Source organism: Ailuropoda melanoleuca, chromosome 15 (assembly GCF_002007445.2).
Source record: "Ailuropoda melanoleuca isolate Jingjing chromosome 15, ASM200744v2, whole genome shotgun sequence".
Classification (NCBI taxonomy): Eukaryota; Metazoa; Chordata; class Mammalia; order Carnivora; family Ursidae; genus Ailuropoda; species Ailuropoda melanoleuca.
Window position 1 is genome coordinate 79,514,223 of NC_048232.1, and position 21,002 is coordinate 79,535,224.

At 42.5% G+C, this 21,002-nt stretch overlaps 1 protein-coding gene across 8 annotated transcripts in view; it reads right to left on the minus strand.

The window, feature by feature from the left end:
- RBFOX2 (RNA binding fox-1 homolog 2) overlaps window positions 1-21,002 on the minus strand; it is a 205,785-nt gene that overhangs the window by 128,597 nt on the left and 56,186 nt on the right. Inside the window, exon 1 of one of the 8 annotated variants that reach the window (XM_034644172.1) lies at window positions 18,312-18,369. The exons of the other annotated variants lie outside the window; for them this stretch is intronic. Coding sequence (XP_034500063.1) covers window positions 18,312-18,326 — 15 coding nt within the window. The 5' untranslated portion in view covers window positions 18,327-18,369. Of the gene's footprint in view, window positions 1-18,311; window positions 18,370-21,002 lie in introns of those variants that run through there. 8 annotated transcript variants of the gene reach the window in all.

Here is a 21,002-nt window from a genome sequence, read left to right on the forward strand (position 1 = left end):
AATATACATTCTGTCTATGGGTCGTATGCTGTGGGTCGTATGCTAAAAATGCATTTTTATTTCAGGTGTTCAGAACTCTGATCACATATCCCCATTAAAAGAAATACACACACATGCACACACACACACATTTATAAATGGTGGCTGAATTTCCAAACCAGATAACAAGAACTTAGTAATGCCATGCGGAGTGGTGGGGAAGAACGTGAGTGTACCAAATCAGTAACATACCCAGAATGCCATATATGTGAAATAACAACAGAAAACGAGATAGCTAAAATAGCAGCAAATTACAAATAATGCCAACGTAATCAAGTAAAAAATGATTGTTTTTTTTCAAATCATCTCGCATACTGGTTAGTAGAAGACAAATTTAATTCACTGACAAAGACAGGGGAGACATCCACGGAAATTTAAGGAGGAAGCAGTACTTTCAAGGGCTTTAGTGACTGGTGCATTTTTTTTTAAATGCGGCTTTTTAAAATATAATTTCAATTTTAACACCTACAACATTTCCATTTTCCCAGACACAAGTATCATTAAACCAGAACGCAGCAGAGGCAGATCTGAAACCTAGTCCACATAGTTCCAAGGCTGGTGCCACGAAGCTCTACCGATTCCGCAGTACAAACCGGCAGACGTGCACAGGGACAAGTGGTCCCTAGTAAATGAGAGAGAAGGGCTGAACGACAAATACAAAGACAGTTCCACCCTATAAATTCCTACAGTTACTAAGTATTCCCTTGTTAATGAACAAGTAACAAGTAGGAAACCTCCGGAATTTAACACCCATGTGATGATTATTTACTGAACACCATTCACTATTCGAGACACTGGGGATACAGCAGTAAACAAACCAGACATCTCTATAGGAGAGACAAGTAGTAAAAAAAAGATGTTTTTAAAACATACTAGAAGATGGTAGGGGCTATGGTGAATTTAAAAGAGACTGACTAAAAACGAACTGAAGAGGTCAGACCCCAGCAGAAACGTGAGGGAGATGAAGTGAGATGTGAGGATGTCTGGAGAAGAGCATCACGAGCGGAGGGAACAAGGACAAAGTGCCCAGCGGACCTGAGGAGCAGCAAGAAGGCCAGTGCAGCTAGCGGAGAGTGAGAACAGAATGGGAAGAACAGGAGGGATGACTGGCAAAGGGGTACCTAGGAGCCAGCTCGACCAGAGCCTTGTAGGGACTCTGGCTTTTCCTTTGAGTGAAACACATTAGTGGAGTTTTGGGCGTGATCAGATTTGTATTTTCAAAGGATCATGACAGATGCTGTGCTCAGAATAAATTATTTGGAGTCAATGGCAGAAAGCAGGGAGACCAAGTAGGAGACTATTAGAATACTCTAGGCAAGAAAGGAAGATGTACTGACAAAAGAGGCAGACCTGGTGAAAAGGGATGGGATCTAACTTATTTTTGAAAAGCAGAACCTAAAGGATTTGCTGAACTAATAAGACTGGTGTGAGAGAGAGAGAAGAGTCCAGGATGACTCGAAGGTTTTTCTGGTCCAAGCAAGAGAACTATTTACTAACAAAGATGGAAAGAAAAACAAAAACACAAAAAAACAAAACTCTTAAATATTGCACTTAGACTATGTAAACAGAAGAAGAAGAATCAGAAGTAACAATAAGCTATAACCTATTGGAGATATACTTAGAATCCAGAATCCGAATTCATAAGATGTGTATGCTCTGGGTTGATGCATGACTATAAGCAATTAAATTGCATTCAAAGGATGATGCCTTTTGAGCTATATATGCTTTCAAAACCAGGAAAATAGGGAACGAAAATTCAGACAGTGTCTGTCAGTGAAACACATATTTGGAAGATTCAAATCTACATAGGTAGAGAGCTACAAAAGGAGCAAGAGCAGAACAAAGGGTCAAAGGCAGGAAAGCATTGACATAGAACTTAAAACGCATGGCATAAATAGAACAGGACAATTTTAGAATGGGTTTGGGATTGGCTTGAGTACTACTCAGCAGAAAAACTTGCCTTAGTTTGCCTTCTTGTTGGGAAGAATAGGGTTGAATTTTAATGTATTTTCACAGATGGAAAAGGAAGAGAAATCAAGAGCGTATTATTTGGATTTCAAAGAGATTCGATGATTCTGTCTTACAAAAAAACACTGTTGATGCTCTTCTCAGCTCAATGTGTTCTCAAATGTTAATAGATTCAAAAATCCCTTGTTTACAAAAAAATCACATCAAGTGATCTTTACTGTTAACAAGGCTAAAGAAGTGGTAGACACATTGATAAGAGAGTTAAAATCTATGACTGCAAGATAACCACTGTCTATTTTCTTTATTACGATTGATATTAGTACAGTGAAAGCTTTAATTTGACAGGAAAAGTTTCCATCACAAGACTGCAGAGTAATAAGACAATTCCTCGCACAGCTAAGAAATGAGCTTGCAGGAATAAATACAAAACTAGGGAGAGAATGTCTACCCTCAACCATAACCATCGGTCTCAGAGAACAGAAAGAAAGAGGATACAAAAAGGATAGAAAAACTTGAAATACTGCAAAAAGAAAAATTCAAAAAACAAACAGGGGTGCCTGGATGGCTCAGAGGGTTAAGCATCTGCCTTTGGCTTAGGTCATGATCCTAAGGTCCTAGGATCAAGCCCCCACACTGGGGGGGGGGGGGGCCGCTNGGGGGACTGCTCAGCGGGGAGTCTGCTTCTCCCTCTGCCCCCGCCCCATGTGCGCGCACGCTCTCTAATAAATAAATAAAATCTTTAAAACAAACATGAACAACATTCAAATGTAATTTGTAGTCACTGTGGGGGTGATATATAATAAGCTGCATGAGTGTATTTTTTTCTTATTTCTAACAAAGATGTTTTTCACTACCACTTCTTATTTCTTAAGTTAATCACAAGGGTTAAACAATATAAAAGATCAGAGAGTCCACCGGACTCAGATGATAGGTGATTCTGGCTATCCTGGCGAACTGAAAGCTAAATCCACGAGACTAGATGAGATCACTAAATGAGAATCAAGAAAAAAACTCCAAAGATGTAGACCTGAGTATGACAACTTTAAAAATGAGACATAGGGGCGCCTGGGTGGCACAGCGGTTAAGCGTCTGCCTTCGGCTCAGGGCGTGATCCCGGCGTTATGGGATCGAGCCCCACATCAGGCTCCTCCGCTATGAGCCTGCTTCTTCCTCTCCCACTCCCCCCTTGTGTTCCCTCTCTCGCTGGCTGTCTCTGTCAAATAAATAAATAAAATCTTTAAAAAAAAAAAAAATAAATAAAAATGAGACATAATTACCAAAGAAGAAGAAAACCAGGAAAGTGTGATGTCCTGGAAGTCAAGTACCCAAAACAGTTTGTCAGAGGGAGGGAACGGTCAGTGATGTTATGTTTACAGACAGGCCAGGTAACATGAAGAAGACTGGGACCTGGTCACTGACTGGACTTAGCAGCACGGAAGTTAATGGTAACCTTGACAAGAGCCAGTTCAGTGGCACAGCGGCAATAAAAACTGAGTGGTTGTTTAAGGGGAAGTAAGTGAAGAAGAACTGATGTGAGCAAATGCAGACAACACTATTGAGTTTTGCTCTAAAGGAAAAGAAATTTAGCAGTAGCTGGCAGAAAACTGAGGTCAAGAGTATTATTTTTGAATTGTGTGTTAATGGAACTAATCTGGTAAACAGAAAACCTGATGATCTGAGAGTGGAGAGAACTGCTGAGTCCAGGTCCTAAGTGGGCTAGCAGACATGGGACCCAGTATAAAATGGGTGGGTGGCCTCCTATAGCAATGCAACTACTTCATGTACAGTGACGGGAGAGACCAAAGGTTTACTGCCACTGACGGGAGAAGGTGGGAACATGTGGTGGTAAGAAATCTCCTGATTGCTTTAGTTTTCTCACATATACTCTGGAAACTGTAAGACTTGTAAACAAAAGCCAAAAGTGGCCGACTAAGCAGTAGGTGTGGCATTCTGGGGAGCCTGGCTGAAATGAGACAGTACCCGGGCACCTTTTGGTTTCCATTACTGTGGCATCTCTTCTAATCTCCAAATGGCACAACCACTTTTTCAAAAGGGGGGGGGTGGGAAACACAAAGAAGTCACTGGTCCATAGTGATTCTGAAATGTAGCTGGGCAAGAGCTGGAGGTCTTTGATTAGGTCTCAAGGTTGGGGTAACAGCTCTCCATGGCTCTTGTCTGCATCATCCTTTCTTATCCATAGAAGGAAGCTTGCGTTAGCAACTTCGCAGTCTGCTTGGCCTGTTTCCTGCTGGAAGAATCGGGGGGGGGGCCCTCAACAGCCTCGTTTCATTTTGAACCATTTCTTTTCCTTTTCCATCTTAGCTGCAGTAAGTCTCCTGTGAATCTCAATGAGATTCACTGCATTAGACAAAAGCTATATCCACAAATATCTTCAAGATAAGCCCTTCTCTACCTGTGCTGCGACTAACATGGCTAGACGACCTATTGTGTAATTGACAGGTCTTTTGTGTGACTCTTAAGGCACTACCTTTGATTCTTCCGGGCTCTTAACAAAAGATCTTACAGCGGCATCTGCAGCTTCATCTTTAGACTACCGTTCTCTCCTGGCAGTGCCCTTGAACTGACCTTTGCTAGGAACCCACGTCTTAAATTTGACTGTCATTTGCCGGAAAGAATGCCCGAGGATTTTCAAAACCATCAAGTCCCGGCTCCTTTTTTGTTTGAACACTCCTTCCCTCGACTTGTTTCTCTCCTCTCACCCTTCACCAGAAGCAGCAAGATGAAACCGTGGGGCACCTTCAGTGTGTTGCCTGGAAATGCACTTCAGCTAGATCTCCCAGTTCATGAGGCACGTCGTCCGCTTTCCACGTAACTACAAACAATAGTGTTGCTCAACTTTCTGCCAGCACAGAAGGAGGATCCCCTTTCCTCCAGCTTCCTTTCCTTTAAGCCCTCTTGTCCGTTCTCCTCAAAGTCCAAAATTTCACAAACAGCATGTTCAAGGTACCTCATCTTTCACTGACTCTTCTCAAAGTCCATCTTGCTATAATCGCACAGCACGTTAAGGTCTGAGCCAGGAACAGAATGATAACCAGCATATGATGTTCCCAAGTCACTCCCACAAATGTAGATTTCTGCTACAGAAGCACCCCAGCTTTGGTACCAGATTCTGTAGTTCTCTCTTTCTGTGTAACAAATCACTCTCAAACACAGCAGCTCAAAGCAACATTTATTATCTCACAGGTTCTGTGGACCGGGACTCCAGGTGAGACTTAGCTGGGTGCCCCTGGCTCAAGGTCTGTCACAGGCTGCAAGCAGGGTACTGGCTGGGGCCTCAGTCATCTCCAGGCTGGACTGGCATGGATCTGCTGCCAAATGCACTCACCTGGCTGTTGGCAGGCTTAGGCCCTCACTGGCTGTTTGCCCTAGACACCAGCTCCTTGCCACGTGGGCCTCTCTGCAGGGCTACTCACAACATGGAAGTCTGTTTCTTCCAATGCAAGGGCTCTGAGAGAGCTTGCGGGGCAAGCATCCAAAAGATGAGAGCCACAGTCTTTGCCATCAACTCCTGGAAGTGACATCTCGTCACTTTTGCCATATTCTATTAGTTCAAAGTGAGTCACTAAGGCCCAGCCTACACTTTTGAAAGGTAAGAGATGACACAACGAATGTAAGGACACATATGAATACCAGGAGGTAGGAATCACTGGGGACCATCTTGGTTTATCACAGATAGTTGAAAGCATTATAACATATTGGCTAAGAGTCCTGACTCTGAAGTAAGACTACTGGGTCTGACTCTTGCTTCTGAATCCTAAGATGAAAAACATAAAATAATAGTTGTGAAAGGACTGACACTTCTCTTCCTTTCTCCCTTCCAATCCCAACCGTCTTTAACAATCTTGAAAATTTCTCTGGTAATGGATGTAATCTGCAAACATCCAGTGCCAGAGAACATGGTCTTGACCAGCATACAAAAAATAAGATTTTGACTTTCAATGAGGCCAGGAAACTTATTTTTAATAAACAGAATAAATTAAACAAGAAAACTAAGGGATAAAGATAAACATTCATAATTAATGAAATACAGCAGAGGAGAACATACATAAAAGAGCAACTGTTTCCACTGTATATGTGCCCCCTTCCCTGGCATCTGCTTTTAAACTGTAATGTTTGTGAGACTTTCAATCCAATCTTAGCAAAAAAATATATACTGCTTGTTATCTAACTGACAACTACAAGTGCAATAAACAGAATAAAGTATTAAGAATGTTTTTATTTAGATGCCCACTTATCTGAGAAATAGTATGCAACAATCAACTGGTAAGTGATAGCATCCCCACTTTACAGAAGAGACACAAGGGGTAGAAAGATGGTGTGACTTGTTATAATCGCACAGCATGTTAAGGTCTGAGCCAGAAACAGAACGATAACCAGCATATGATGTAATACACAATGAAGCTATACTCAGTCGTTTCTGATCTTCATGGATATGGCAATCAAGCTAAAACGGCCAGTGATTAAAGGGTTCATCTTACATTCAGGAAAAATAACAGTTATTTTAAAGAATGAAAGGTAGGCTTTGATTTCTTTACTGTCTGAATTAATGATCTAGATTCATACAAGTAAAATGCCAAATGAGTTAATACACAGTAAGAATACAGAACTTTACAGATTTAAGTGGAATCAAAAGCCAATATTTTAGTTGGACACCTTGCTACATACACAGCTCATTATCCTAAGAATATCTAATTAACCTTTCAATCAGTATTTGTGAGTACGTATTCTCTGATGGCCTTATGCTACAAGTAATATATGTTATTTCACTTAATAACAGTGAGGGATTCTGAAAAAGCATTTGTGAAGGGGAGCAGCAAGCTCCCATTCAGAAGAGGATGTTAATTCTAAACAACAATGCAGTGTTTGCAAGCAGATCCTAAGTTTCAGAAGCCACACATTTCCAAAACCAAGAAGGGGAAAAAGGAGCTGGTGAAGGAAGATTACAACTCCTAAAATGTACTCTACTCATTGCAAAACGAAACTAAGGGACCTGAGAAAATGTGTCTTGAGTTGTAGGCTTTCCCCCTCCCTCTCTCAAATGCTCTGACCACACTGATTTTCGAGCCCTCCAAACGAACAATTTAAAATCTAGAAAAATGCGCATTTGCTTAATCGGTTCCAAATTTATTCCCTAATATATACATTTTACAACAACAAAATTCCATATTCTGTATTGAAACATGGCAAAAGAAACTTAAGGTTAAATGCTGTATCAAAACAAAGAGTATTAAAACACACGTATTAAACAGGCAGCTTTCTTACCCAAGTGCAAGCTTCTCATTTATATTCATGCATAAGACTTTTAAACCAACTTAAAAAATTTTACTCTCATTTCCAAACCTTGGTCTAAAGACATTTTACTCATACCTGAACGACCCGATAGTTATTACCCAACAACAACCCAAGAGTAATTCATCTCCCTGCTTCTATCCCCTCCCCAAACCATTCTATGTATAGAACCCAATTACATGGCACTATTTCAAGAAGGTTAAATATCGCTATAGTGAATTTTTTAAAAGAATTTCTTATTTTCTACAGAATTCTGTTCTAGTATTCAAGATCCTCCAGTTTACCCTCCAAGCCATCTCTCCCACTGCTATCTCTTCCAGTACCACCTGCCTCTTCACTATTTCCCAATCTTTTTTTTTTTTTTTAAGATTTTATTTATTTATTTAACAGAGATAGAGACAGCCAATGAGAGAGGGAACACAAGCAGGGGGAGTGGGAGAGGAAGAAGCAGGCTCATAGTAGAGGAGCCTGATGTGGGGCTCGATCCCATAATGCCAGGATCACGCCCTGAGCGAAGGCAGACGCTTAACCGCTGTGCCACCCAGGCGCCCCCACTATTTCCCAATCTTTACTTCCTCCCTTCTTTTCACTCCGCCATGTCTAGTCAGTGCCCACTATGTGTCAGGCACCATTCTAGGCACAGAGAATACCAGGGCCTACACGGAGCATAGGAAAAAGACAATAAAATAAATATACAGCAAGTCAGATGGTGGTAGGTGTTATGGAGAAACTCCGGGCAGAGACGTAGGAATTGACATTTATATAGGATGCTCGCAATACATGATCACATGGCAACTGGGCAGTGATTTCATGCAAATGAGGCAGTCTTGCTGGTATGTGGAGAAACGGCAGGGGTTTAGGCCAAGTGCTCAGGCGCAGAGGCAAAGGTGTGTTTCATATGTTCCAAGACTGGCCAGGAATGTGGAAGAACATAAGGTCAAAGCCTTAGCCAGGGGAGCCAGTCATACAGGGCCTCACAGGCCAGCATCTGACTTCTCTGCTAAGTGAGATACCAAGCCACTGGGGAGTTTTGGGCAGGCGAGGAATATAATGTGACTTTTAAAAGGATCATTCTGATGTCTGTGTTAAGGACAGACTTTAGGAAGGGGGTTGGGGAGAAAGAACAGAAGCCAGGAGGCCCATTAGAAAATTATTATAACACAGACTAGACATCACGGTGTCTTGGGCCTGGGTGAAGGAAACAGGATTCAGGAGTAGTCATCAAGCTTCGTGTTTGTTGTTGACACCACACCTCTGCTTAGGTCAGTTTTCCATCTGGCTTGTCTCTCTTAGTTCTGCTAGGATCTAGTGTAAATTATACTTCCTTCAAGAAACCATTCCCAAATCAATCCCATCTTCAATGACTGCCCACTCTTCTAAACTCCTGTTGACAACCGCCCATACCTCCCAGGGACTGGCATGTCGTCTTTGCTACAATGTATGGTTATTTATCTATTTGACTTCTGTGTCCCTTTAACCTCATTATCCTTGAGAAAGAAAATACAACCTGGGATCCTCATTTTGCTCCATAAAACAGACATTCAATAAATGTTTGCTGATAATCGCTTAGAAATTATTCTCCCTCGAGAAAAATTACCATATACGCACTTCCTCCTTAAACTGCCTAAGTCAGAGATGCCTGACACAGCAGTCCCAAGGAAACTCCTGCCCGTCACCCAGGCTACACTTCATCTTGAGCTACAGTGCAAAATAGCTTATACTTAGCCACGAGTAGCTTCTCTGGACCAGTGGTTTTCAAAGTAAAATTTCTGGACCAGCAGCATCAGCATCATCTGGGAATTTATTAGAAATGTAAATTCCCAGACCCAGAGATAATGCGCCTAACACTCTGGAGGTGGGGCTCAGTGATCTGTAGCATTCTGGAGCACTATAAATTTTGAGAACTACTGCTCTGGCTTCAAGATTTAACTAATTACCCTGTTTTTCCAAGAGATTTCCGGAAGAATTCCATCCTAGCTCATACCCTTATTCACCTCAATCATCATCGGAAGTCCAAGACATCCAGATGGCTCACCCCATAGAGCTATGCACATCTGCTCTTCTGATCCTGTCGCCTGCTCTTCCTGCCCTCCCCAGCCCCAGAAGTCATGAGCCATCGTCAGTAAACCCTCCCATATGCTCGCTCTCTTTTTTGTGATGTTCCTTTCACCTTTTTGCTCCAAGGGAAACCTAACTGCCCCTGAGAATCCTCCTTCTACTGCAGTAAAACTTTCTCTTCCACTCCTCACATACCTCAGTGGGAGCAAGCAGCCTCCTTGATCCCCATGACCACAAAGTGTTGGACCTCACAGGCGTCCTCCACCCAACTGCAGACCCTCCGGAACAGAGATCACCTCCTCCAGCCTGGGCACAGGGCTCCCTCTCTTCTCTCCTTTATTAGTCTTACCGTTCTTGACAACTTCACCCCGCCGCACAGGTGATTCACCCAACACTCTGGCCTCCTAGCTGTGGTGTTGTTTCAATGTCTCCAGCACTGACTATATTTTGTCACCACTTCACCTACCCACCCACCCACCTGGCATCATATCCTGGCACTGTCATCGCCCGTAACACCATCTCCAAACCTCTCAAGCACTTGGAGCACACCACCCTTACACCACCAAGTCTGCTGGCTCTGGCAGTTCTCCCATACCACATTTCTCCAGCCTCCTTAAGACCCCAAGGCTATGCAAGGACCCTACCACTTTTCCGCTCCCTCTCCCCCTCCCCCTTCCCACGTTCTCACTTCCCTCCTAAGCCAGTACAGATTCTAGGGCCCAACACTATACACACTCTTTTTCAAAAATCTTAATTCCTTTGCCCTCTTTTCTCTTCATGTAACTCATCTAATAAAATCTCAACTCCTGGTCAAATGCAACTATCTACATATTCCTCTCTCGTGTCTAAACAACAGAAGATTGCTGGATAAAAATCACACAGCTGACTTGCCAGCACTCAGGTCAAGCGGATGACCACAGATCTTTTTTTTTTTTTTTTAAATTTTATTTATTTGACAGAGAGAGAGAGAGAGACAGTCAGCGAGAGAGGAACACAAGCAGGGGGAGTGGGAGAGGAAGAAGCAGGCTCCCAGCGGAGGAGCCTGATGCGGGGCTCGATCCCAGAACGCCGGGATCACGCCCTGAGCCAAAAGCAGACGTTTAACGACTGCGACACCCAGGCGCCCCGGATGACCACAGATCTTAAGCCTACTATACCTCTCTATAGTAAGTTCACTCCCATTTTTTGAGATGGACCACTATTTCACACCATGTCCCCACTCCTTAAATCTATAATATCTCTCCACTCCCTATACTGCCATTTTCAGCTCTGTTCATCTTGTATCTATAAAGAAAGCAGAAACAATCATAGGACTCCCTCTTCTACCTGAAAACAGTGCTGCCAGAAGAACTGCTTCTGGCCCTACTTAACTAAGGCCAATCCCTCTGCTGTGTGCTGGGTATAACATACTCTGGTCCTGCCATAGCTTCTTTCTTTTTGTCATCCTCAATTTCTTCCCCTCTACTGGCTCTTTCCTACTGACATAAAACAGGCTTTAATATCACCTATCTTTTAAAAATTTCCCCTTGAGTATTGTATGTAAATGATCAATCACTGAATTCTACTCCAGAAACCAATATTGCACTGTATGTTAACTAAGTAAAATTTAAATAAAACAAGTCCTTACAAAAAAAAAAAAAAAAAGAATACATGAGTTCACTGCCACAAAAATTAAGTATCAGAGATAATGCTCTGGGACGCCTGGGTGGCTCAGTCGGTGAAGCCTCTGCCTTCTGCTCAGGTCATGATCCCCAGGTCCTGGGATGGAGTCCCATATCGGCTCTCTGCTCAGCAGGGAGTCTGCTCTTCCCTCCGCCCTTCACCCGCTTATGCGCTCACTCTCTCTCTGTCTCTCTCTCTCTCTAATAAATGGGTAAAATCTTTAAAAAAAAAAAAGAGAGATAATGTTCAAGCTCACATTGAACTGTGTTGCCATTTTGATCTTTTATCCTCACTAGAGGCGAACACGATGAGTTTTGTCTATGTATTTTTCTAGTTTTTTGCATATATGGGCATTTATAGAAAAAACATATATTACTTTGATTCTTAAAAATTAAAAAATATTAAAAAAATAAAACATCTTCTCTTGAACCCACATACCCATCCAGTCCCTGCCCCAACTCTTTGCCCCACTCTACAACTAAACATTCAACAGCCTCACCTACCAATTAACAACCCAGCCCATTCCAACTGGCTTTTGTATTCCCGTCATTCCAACTGAAAAAGCTCTTACCCAAGGTCACCAATAACCAACACCTTACTAGGCCAATGACAAATTATTTGGTCTTAAATTATCCAAACCCAGCCCTTTCTTCTCCAGAGTATATGATAGCACATACTTGCTCGTCTTCCTCCTACCATACCCAATTCTTAGTACCCTCAGACCTCTACTGAAATGCAATGGGCTTCAGCCTCAGCCCTATTCTCTAATTAGGGTTTTCACCAAGGCTTTAAATACGCAACGTCGAATCTCAGCCTTATAACCCCAACTCACACTTCTCCTCTGAGCTCCAGACTCATATCAAATTGCCACTAAAATTCTCCCCTTGGATGGCTGAGATCTCAAACTTAACAAGTCCAAACCATAAGTACTGTTTTTTTCTGTGGACTGTTCTGTTGTAAGGAAACAGCCAGTCCATCTTAATTCTTCAACCCAAAAGCTGAATAACCCAGATTCCTCTTTCTCACCACACAGACAAGCCATCTTTAGTCCTATCAAACTGCCCTCCAGAGTCTAAGTCATCACCTCTTGCTTTGACTACAACAGTTTCTGGACCTCCCTTATCACTTTCCCTGAAGAAAGCCACTCTCCTGCTTAGTCTCCTCCATTTCCGTCCCATTTTAAACAAATCTCTATCATGGGGAATTATCTGGCCCCCATCTACCTGTCTTCCTACAACCTTTTTGCTCTCTAACATTCCAACCACACCCCTCTTCTTAGTGTCCTTTGTATACCCCGAACTCATTCCTTTCTGAGGACTCTGTATTTACTACTTCTTTTGCTTATAATGCTTTCCTCCCATATTTTAACAAGATGTTGTTAATCATTCAGACCTGTTTCACCCTAAAACATTCAGAGTCATATTTGTTTACATGTTTACAGTTTTATTTTCCCAGTTAAAAAATACAAACGCTTTACGGGAAAGAGTTTTGTCTTGTTCATGCTCTTTCCCCACCCCTTAGAAAATGACCAACACACAGCTGTCATCAATAAATGTGTTAGCCACGGAGTCTCCTATTATTAATACAATCATTTGTTTAACCCCTTACAGTTTTCTGAGCTTTTAAAATATGCATCAAACCAATGTCACCCACAAAATAAATATAAATTCTCCAATAATAATAGAAACCTCTTACTATCTTTCTAATATACAAATCTGATCATACCTGATCCTGCTTAAAATCCGTCAATGGTTCCTTACTGGAAATAAACAAGCAAACATCCTATACTGTTCAGATAATTTGGTCTACACAATTTTAAAATTTTCATCCACCACACACATACAAGCCCCATAGAATTATATACGGTTCCCAAACATACAAACTATCTCAGCAATCACCAAAATCAGGGACCCTTTCTACTCCTCACCCGCTCTGCCTGCCTGTCTCTGCCTCTGTTAAAGACTTCTCTGAACTCCTAGATGCTGTCAGCATATTTCAGTTCTCTCTTCCTGCCACTCTTTTACCCTGATTTCCTAGAGTGCTGGTTTTCCTCCTGAAGAACAAGCTCTCTAGAACCTTGTTCCCTGCTTCCTTTGAGGGTTGGTTCATCTACCAGACATTAATTTCTCTTCTTGCTCTACATTTCCTGCCATTTTTTAGGCCATTCTCATCTTAAGCTATCATCATACCTGCACACAGTTCAATTACCATTGCTGGAGATTTCTCACAAATTTATGGCTTAAACCTCTATCTACCCTGTATTTCCAGACCTAGGTAGCCAACTATCTAAGCAGAATTTTCCTGTGAACATTTCAAAGTTACCCTAAAATAGGAAATCCAAATCAAACTCATGATCCCCTTCAGCTTCCCTCCTCCAAAAACCCTGGTCCTCCTTCCAAATGTTGACAACATCCCATCAATTTTTTTTAAAGATTTATTTATTTATTTGAGAGAGAGTGAGAGCACACATGCATGTGAGCGGGGGGGAGGGGCAGAGGGAGAAAATTCTCAAGCAGACTCCCCGCTGAGCACCCCCATCCTGTCAAATTTATCTTGGGCACATCTCTCCTACAGTTCCACTGGTCTCTGGCGTTCTCTGCCACTTCCACTATTACACACCAACACCTCGCCTCTCTCTACACTCTTACTCCCCTCTAATCTGTGGAGGTATCGTTTTAAAAAAACAAATCTAATTATCAACTCCACTTCAGCCTACTCCCAATCCTACTTAAAATCTTTTAATGGCTTTTCACTGCCAAGTATCTATTCACAGGATCTGGCCTCCAGTGTTATCTGAACTGAACTGTTTCTACATTTTGTGATAACTCAATTCACTGTTCAGTCTAGTTCTCTCACTGTGTAGACCAATTAGAATGGCAAAGTTGTGACCAAAAGTGAGCATTAAAAGATTAGCCTGCAGGTGCCTGGGTGGCTCAGTCAGTTAAGTGTCTGACTCTTGCTTTTGGCGCGGGTCGTGATATTGAGCCCCACCTCAGGCTCTGCACTGGGGGGAGTCTGCTTGAGATTTTCCCTCTCCCTTGCTCTGTGCCCATCCCCCCACCCCAAAAGAAAACTAATGCTAGAAAGGTCATACACTGGCAAATGGCTTTATCGGTACCAAAAACTCTGTCCTCTGACTCATAGTTTGTGACTTCCATGTTTTAGGATAAAGCCATCAGTTACCAAGACTATTATAAAATGGCGGATCATTTTTCTGAGATGACTCTGTTAATGTTTCCAAGAACTACCACATTCTTTTCACAACCTGGAAAACCAAGGTCTATAAGGCTAAATAACTTGTCTCAAGTAATTAATAGATATGGAAACAGAATTCAGCGTACCTTATTTTTGTTTCTCTAGTCTAGCCCATAGCACGCTAAATGGCAGCAGTGATAAATTAAACACTACTGAACAAATAAAAGATGTTACAAATGGTGCAGTAAGGTCTGAGGCCAGGCAGACCAGGGTTCAAAGTCTACCTCCACCAACTCTCACCTGTGTAACTTTAGCAGGTTACTGAAGTTACTGCAAAATGAAGCTAATGGCCAACTCCCAAGTGTGGTGAGGACTAAATGAGGTAGGTGCCTAACATATATGTTACCACTCAATAAACAAACAGTTAAAGTAAATGAACAAAGACATCAGCTTCTCCCAAAAGAGAGTGTGAAAAGAAAAACAGCCAAAGAGTTAAAAACAGATGGAACTGAGCTTCCAGCTCTGCCATTTACTGTCATGTGCTCTCTCTCAGTCTCCTTCCTCACTTGTAAAATAGAGACAATGATGCTTAGCCCTCAGCACTGCTGTGAAGGTGAAATAAGATAACATCTAAAAGCATTTTCTTAAGTGAATAGCATCCTACAAAAATCATTATTATCTGTGTACACATGCTCACTGCTGCTGTGTTCTAAATGCTTTAAGGGCATGAGAAGTCTTCAATCATCTTTGTCTTTGTACCAGCTGGTAGCACAGTCCTCTGCCCATCACAGGCATCAGTTAAATGTTGGCTGAGCATAGTTATTAAGAAGACAGGACTGAACTATGACAAAACAACAGTTTAAAACGAAATCTACAAGTTCATCCATTGAGAATACGGGTAAGAGAGTCTGGGACCAGTCTAGCTAAGATCAGCTCAGACAGAACACACCCTAATTTCTGGGAATTTAAATAAATGGTCTATAATTTTGTTTACTGGATATAAATTGTATAATCACCGAACAAGTAAGTTCCCTCACTATGGGAATTATGTGTCTCCCGTGCTCCCTCCCTCCCCTCCCCTCTCCAACCTCCTCCCTGTTTTAGGCCATGAAGAGAAGAGAGAGAATATAAAGGACATAAGGAATGCTTAACAGTATTGTACCCTCCACACATGCATACACAACAGTAAAAAAAAGTTGAGAAAAAACAATGGGGATGTTCTCCATCAGGAGGCAACTTTAACGAGGGTTCTCTAGTCACAGATACCTAAAATACTAATTAAGGGGAGATATTTCACATGAAACTAGTGTGTGTTTATCAGAGTTCTCCCTACACAAAGTCAAACACTTCCTTAACTTGCTAGACGAAATGCTCTGGGGTGGTGAGCAGGCTGTCCATGCAGATGTTCAAAGCAGAAAGTTGGCTTGCAGTGGTTCTTTCCTGAGCATCTACTACGTGCCATACACCACATCGTAGATGATCTCAGATTCTCACAATAATCCCGTGTGATAGGTATTATTTTCCCTCTGGGACAGGTGAAGAAACCGAGGTTCGGAGAGGTTAAGTAATTTGTTCACGGCCACACAACTGGAAATGACAGAGGTGGGATTTAGGCCCAGTGAAGTCTCAAAACCCATATTCTTGGCACCATACATTGCTGTCTACTGATGCTACCAAATTCTCTAAAAAGGAAGGGGACTCAACAGGAAAGTGGGGAGAAGATTTGGCAAAGAGCCATAGACAGCACAAGATGGTGCTCCACCTCAGAGACACACAGACCAAATTAAGGAGCCACGTCTAACTACACAAACCAAAATGCCTGGATGAGCTCCAACTTTTATTCTTCAGATTCTTCAGAATCTATTCTTCAGGTTCTAAGCATGTCAATACCACTCAGGGGTATTAACAACTGAACGCAGTTCAGTAATTTTCCCAGAATTCTGAGAAATAGTACCTGTAACTCACTGCTGGTAACAAACCAAGCAAGCAACAGGGATGATTACGTTTCACGGTTTTCTCAAGCTTACCAAGACCCAAACACTCCTGAACAACTGGGTGTCCTTCTGGCATATATACTGGTACACAAATGCACCTCACAGAGTCTGAGCATTAGAAGAGGTTCTATTACCTTATGGATGTAGAAACTGAGGCTCAGAGCAGTTCAATGATTGCCCAATGTCACATGGCTGGGCACTGGCCTAGACAAAACTCCGATCTCCTATTCCTTGGCAAATTTTCCCCACCACACTCTTCAATGCGTCCCCACTTGACGCTGGACCACCTAGATGTCTTTCTCTGTATCTGGGTGTTATGCAGCTATGGTTCCTTCCGGACATTTTCACTGAATTCAACAAATGTATGGGGCACTGGGAGAGACGATGCAGATAATAATAGAGTTGACACACATTTTGCCCTCTGGACAGCGCTACTCAAATTTTCAGGTGTCACAGCACACACAGACAATTGTAATATTTTTAAGGCACAAAGTGGCAAACTAGAATGCACGTGGTCCAAGTGACCAGGGAATCCTGGGCCCCATCTGGCTGCTCCAAGGGTGGAGGGGAATAGTTATGTTGGCATATGTGTATTGCAGTCCAACATACGGCACTTGAGACAAATTTACAAATAACTATGAGCACAAAGAAAGCAACTGAGGAGACTGGCACTGCCTGCTCTCATCAAACATAAATGAGTAGAAATGAGATGAATTCAATGTGCTTCCTTTCATAACTCGTCTTCCAACAAATCAAGACTGAAGAACCCATCCTCTGGTCAACAGAGAGCTGATCAGTCCCACCAACAAGGACGCAAAGACCCTTGACACAGACACCTTGCTCACAGGAAGCCAAAAAGTACTTAAAGCACATAAAGTGTGTCGGAAAGTTCTTTGACTTCTTACAAACACTAGAAAAATAAATCAATAAGAGGAGGAAATTAAATTTCAAGGTCATATTCAAATATGAAGGGAGAAGCAGGAAAAGAAGCCCCTCCCAACACACACACACACACCCCCGCTCTGTGACCAAGCTCCATCCCCAGAAACCTAGTTAAAATTCTGCCTTCTGATATTTATAAATTTAGTCTGCCTGAGCCAAGTAGGTTTCTGCAATTCCAGACATCTAGGCTGAATGGCAAAGGGCAAAGTGAAACTTTCAAAAGCTGGCTAGTAGCCAAGGGCATCACATCGAGGAGGCTCCCTTAGCAACACACAACAGCTGTCTGCTCAAGAGAGGGTGCCGCCATCTTTGCAAGGGGCTATAGATGCTCTTATTTTCACTACTAATAGCGAGGTGTTTTTTTTTTCTTGTATTATTTTCCCTGTCACTCCCCTAAAAGTTATTATATCTCCCAATTTCAAAACCTCTCCAATCCCAGTATGTTTCTCTTCATCCCAAATTACAATGGCATCGTTAATGATAAATTAAAATAATGTAAGGTATTCGTTCTTGGCAAATATAAAATGCTTTATAATGTCTGGTTATTAATTACTATTCTAGCTGCTATAGACTTGCTTTCTAACTATGGGCAAGTCACTCTGTGTGACTTAATTACTTCCCTCATAAAATTTTCATAACAACAGTGACCTACTTCATAAGACTATTGTGAAGGACAATAAAAATTATTAGATAAAAACTTATAAAAGCTCATTCCCAATTAAGAATCACACCACCCACTGGCTTTCGATATCTAAAGAGATGGTTTGATTATCAGAGGCAGTGCCCCCAAAACAAAACCCAGGTGGATCCTGACCCACCAGGAAGGCTGCAGCTCCTGAAGCCGCAGGCTCGTTTCGCCTGCCCCATCTGCCTTCTCCAACCCTTCCAAACCCAGGGGATGACACCGCACTGGGAGCTCACCCTCACGCCTAAGTCTAACAAGAAAAACAACATTTAAAACAAACAAACCCAACCAATGTCACAATCACTGCTAGGTTTCAAAAACCTAACACCTGAGAGTAGAAGGGGATGTGGCAGTCTGTGCTCTGAGAGGAAGGCCATTTGTGCTAGAGCCGAACCTCGCAGCTTTCCACTCCTTATATGTGCAAGTGCAAGCCCTCACCCACAGCACTCTGTACTCACCCAGAGGTACATCATGTCAGACCCGGCTGCTCAAACTCAGCGGTCAGTTGATCCTGGACTGCAAAAAGGCACTTCAGTGAACTGTAGGAAAGGAGGTGCCAGACTGGGGGGGGGCAAGGGTTCGGGGTGGGGAGAAACCCCCCCAAATCACTTGAGTTTAAAAATCTACAAGGACCGGTCTCCTCCCCCCTCCTCCCTCCTCTCCAGCTGACTGTTCTGTTGTTCTCTCTCCTCCTTCTCCCCCTCCCTCTCCCCCCTCCCTCTCTCCCTCTCCCTCTCTCTGGGAGTTCCCAGCCCCGTGTGTCTGAACCGGCCGGGCCGAGTGTACAGCACTCTCTCTCTATTTGCCTTCAGGGAATCGCTCTCTGTCATTCTACTTCTAGAAACACAATCATCACTCACAGAGATTATTGCAAAAGGCAGGGATGGGCGGGGCTAGTAATAAACCACCAGCACCAGTTTCTAATGCTAGACACAAACTAGTTTAAGATGGGTTCTTTAAACATGAATGAAGCAACAAAAAGACTCTGCCCTTCAAGAAGATCAAGGGGAGCTGAGTCAAGTTTCCCCTCGGTCCAACTCTTCCCAGAGCCCACCTCACAAGCCAAGCACAAACAAAGAACCTGCTCACAGTCCGTATTCCCTCCCTGCGATGCTGGCCTTACACCACTCTTCTAAATAATTCTGAATTTAAAACAGAAGAAAAATTACATATAAACTCGAATAGGCTTTCATCTTTTTTTTATCACTGCTGCCCTAGTTCAGATCACCACAGCCTCCTTTCTGACGGGAGAGAGGACAAGCAAGGGTTTGGAGTCACATGGATTCTGAGCCCCTAGCATGTTGCAGATTCTTTACAAAGCACGGGTTTGGAAGCTGGGTCCACAATTATTATTATCATGGCCTAGGGAAAGTTATTCAACCAGACTAGGCCCCTGTTTCTTCAACCAAAAACTGCGTATAGTACTCCTTGTGGAGTTGTCGTAATTAGATCAAACGACAGAACTGTGTAAACTATATGTTAAGTTCCCGGTGACCACGTTTCCTAATTTAGTGCAGTTCAAACACTTACTAAGTGCCTCCGATATGCCAGGCATATTATGATCCATTATGTTCAACAGTGAACAAGTATCATCAAATCATCTGTCCTCCTGGTTTTAATTCAGAAAATAGCTGACTCCTCCATACACCAGTTCCCATGCTCCTTCCTTACTTCCTACCCACTTCTGCATGCTCAAATCCAAAAGCCCACCCCGGCTGCACGTGACCCCTCCCTCCTCTGCTAGCCTGGCGTTTGTACCCTGGCTTTCACTATTTCAGCCAGTGACTATTGCATTCCTCTACCTACCAATCTTAACTCCTTTATCTGTATCTTTCAGGGGAGAGCCCATCTATTTTTGGCCATGGAGTCTTTTGCATAGTACCTAGCACACAGTAGGTGCACCACACACTCTCAAAGGGTTCTGTGTTTTGGGGAATATTTCACTCCTTTAACTCATTAAAGAAAAAACAACATGAAACAAAAAAACAAAAGAAGGGGCCTACCACCTTCCAGCTGCCTCAGGGTTCTGTTCCCCTCAGACATGTTGAGACGGCTCTCTTCTGCTTGTAAAATCTCCAAGTAAGGTCTGCAAGCCTCACCCTCAAGGCAGGCCTTGCTCAGGTACAGGTCCACTTGCTCTCCCCTACCTAACCCTTCCCCACTGTAAGGCTCCTGTATTAGAGACCTGCTACAGTGGAATTCCTTTTTCTCTTAGGATAGAAGCCAAAACACCTTTCCTTTTCTTCCCCACTACTTGCCTTCTGCCAGAGAGCTTTAATAAATACCTTGTCTCTCCTCCCACCTTAACTTCCAGCTCATTTAAACTTGGGAGGGGTGGGGCAGGTATTCTCAGCCTCACCCAAACCTTTTCTTTTTCTTTATGCAGAACCTCTCTGCTTCCTCTGAAGGCAGGATTACCTCATTTCCAGTACAAAAGAGCAGTAAGAACTTCCAAGTCTAAACCTGAGACAGCCTTTTTTTAAAAATGGGAAAACAAATCTTGACTTTCTATAAACTGTTACATCCATAATCAATTTTTGTATGAAACTTCCCTCTCTAGTCTCAAAGCCCATGCCCTAAATCTTAAGTCACCAAACCTCCCTATACTCAGTTCTTAATAACTGTATTAAAATTACACCGTTAAGCGATTATAGTCTTTTCAAACTCTTTGAAGACACAAAATTCACTCGTTCATTCCTAACCAAGTATCAAAAGAACAAATACAATAGAATTTCGCATATTGTCACTTTATGGTGTTATCATTTAATCAAGGGTGGGATGGGATAAAGATACCCCTGCTCTCCTGGAGCAAAGAAAGACAAAAACACATAGAGACAAGAGGTCCTCGACACAAAATGAGAAAAGTTCAAATGTCACCAAAACCCAAAACGACCTCCAAAACACTCACATAAGTGGCCCCATTATAAACTTTGGAAGCACAGGCAGAGTTCATAAATTCCTAAACGCTTCTTTTCCTTTCCTGATTGTAATTTTAAAAACTGGGTAAACAGTCTGGGGAAATCAAACTCTTTTGTGTCTCTTCACATACACCAAAAAAACTCCAAAAACCCACAGGCACCTTCTTTATTCATGCTCCTGCATGCCCACATTTCCCTACCTTAAAAAAAAAAAAAAAAAAAAAAAAAAAA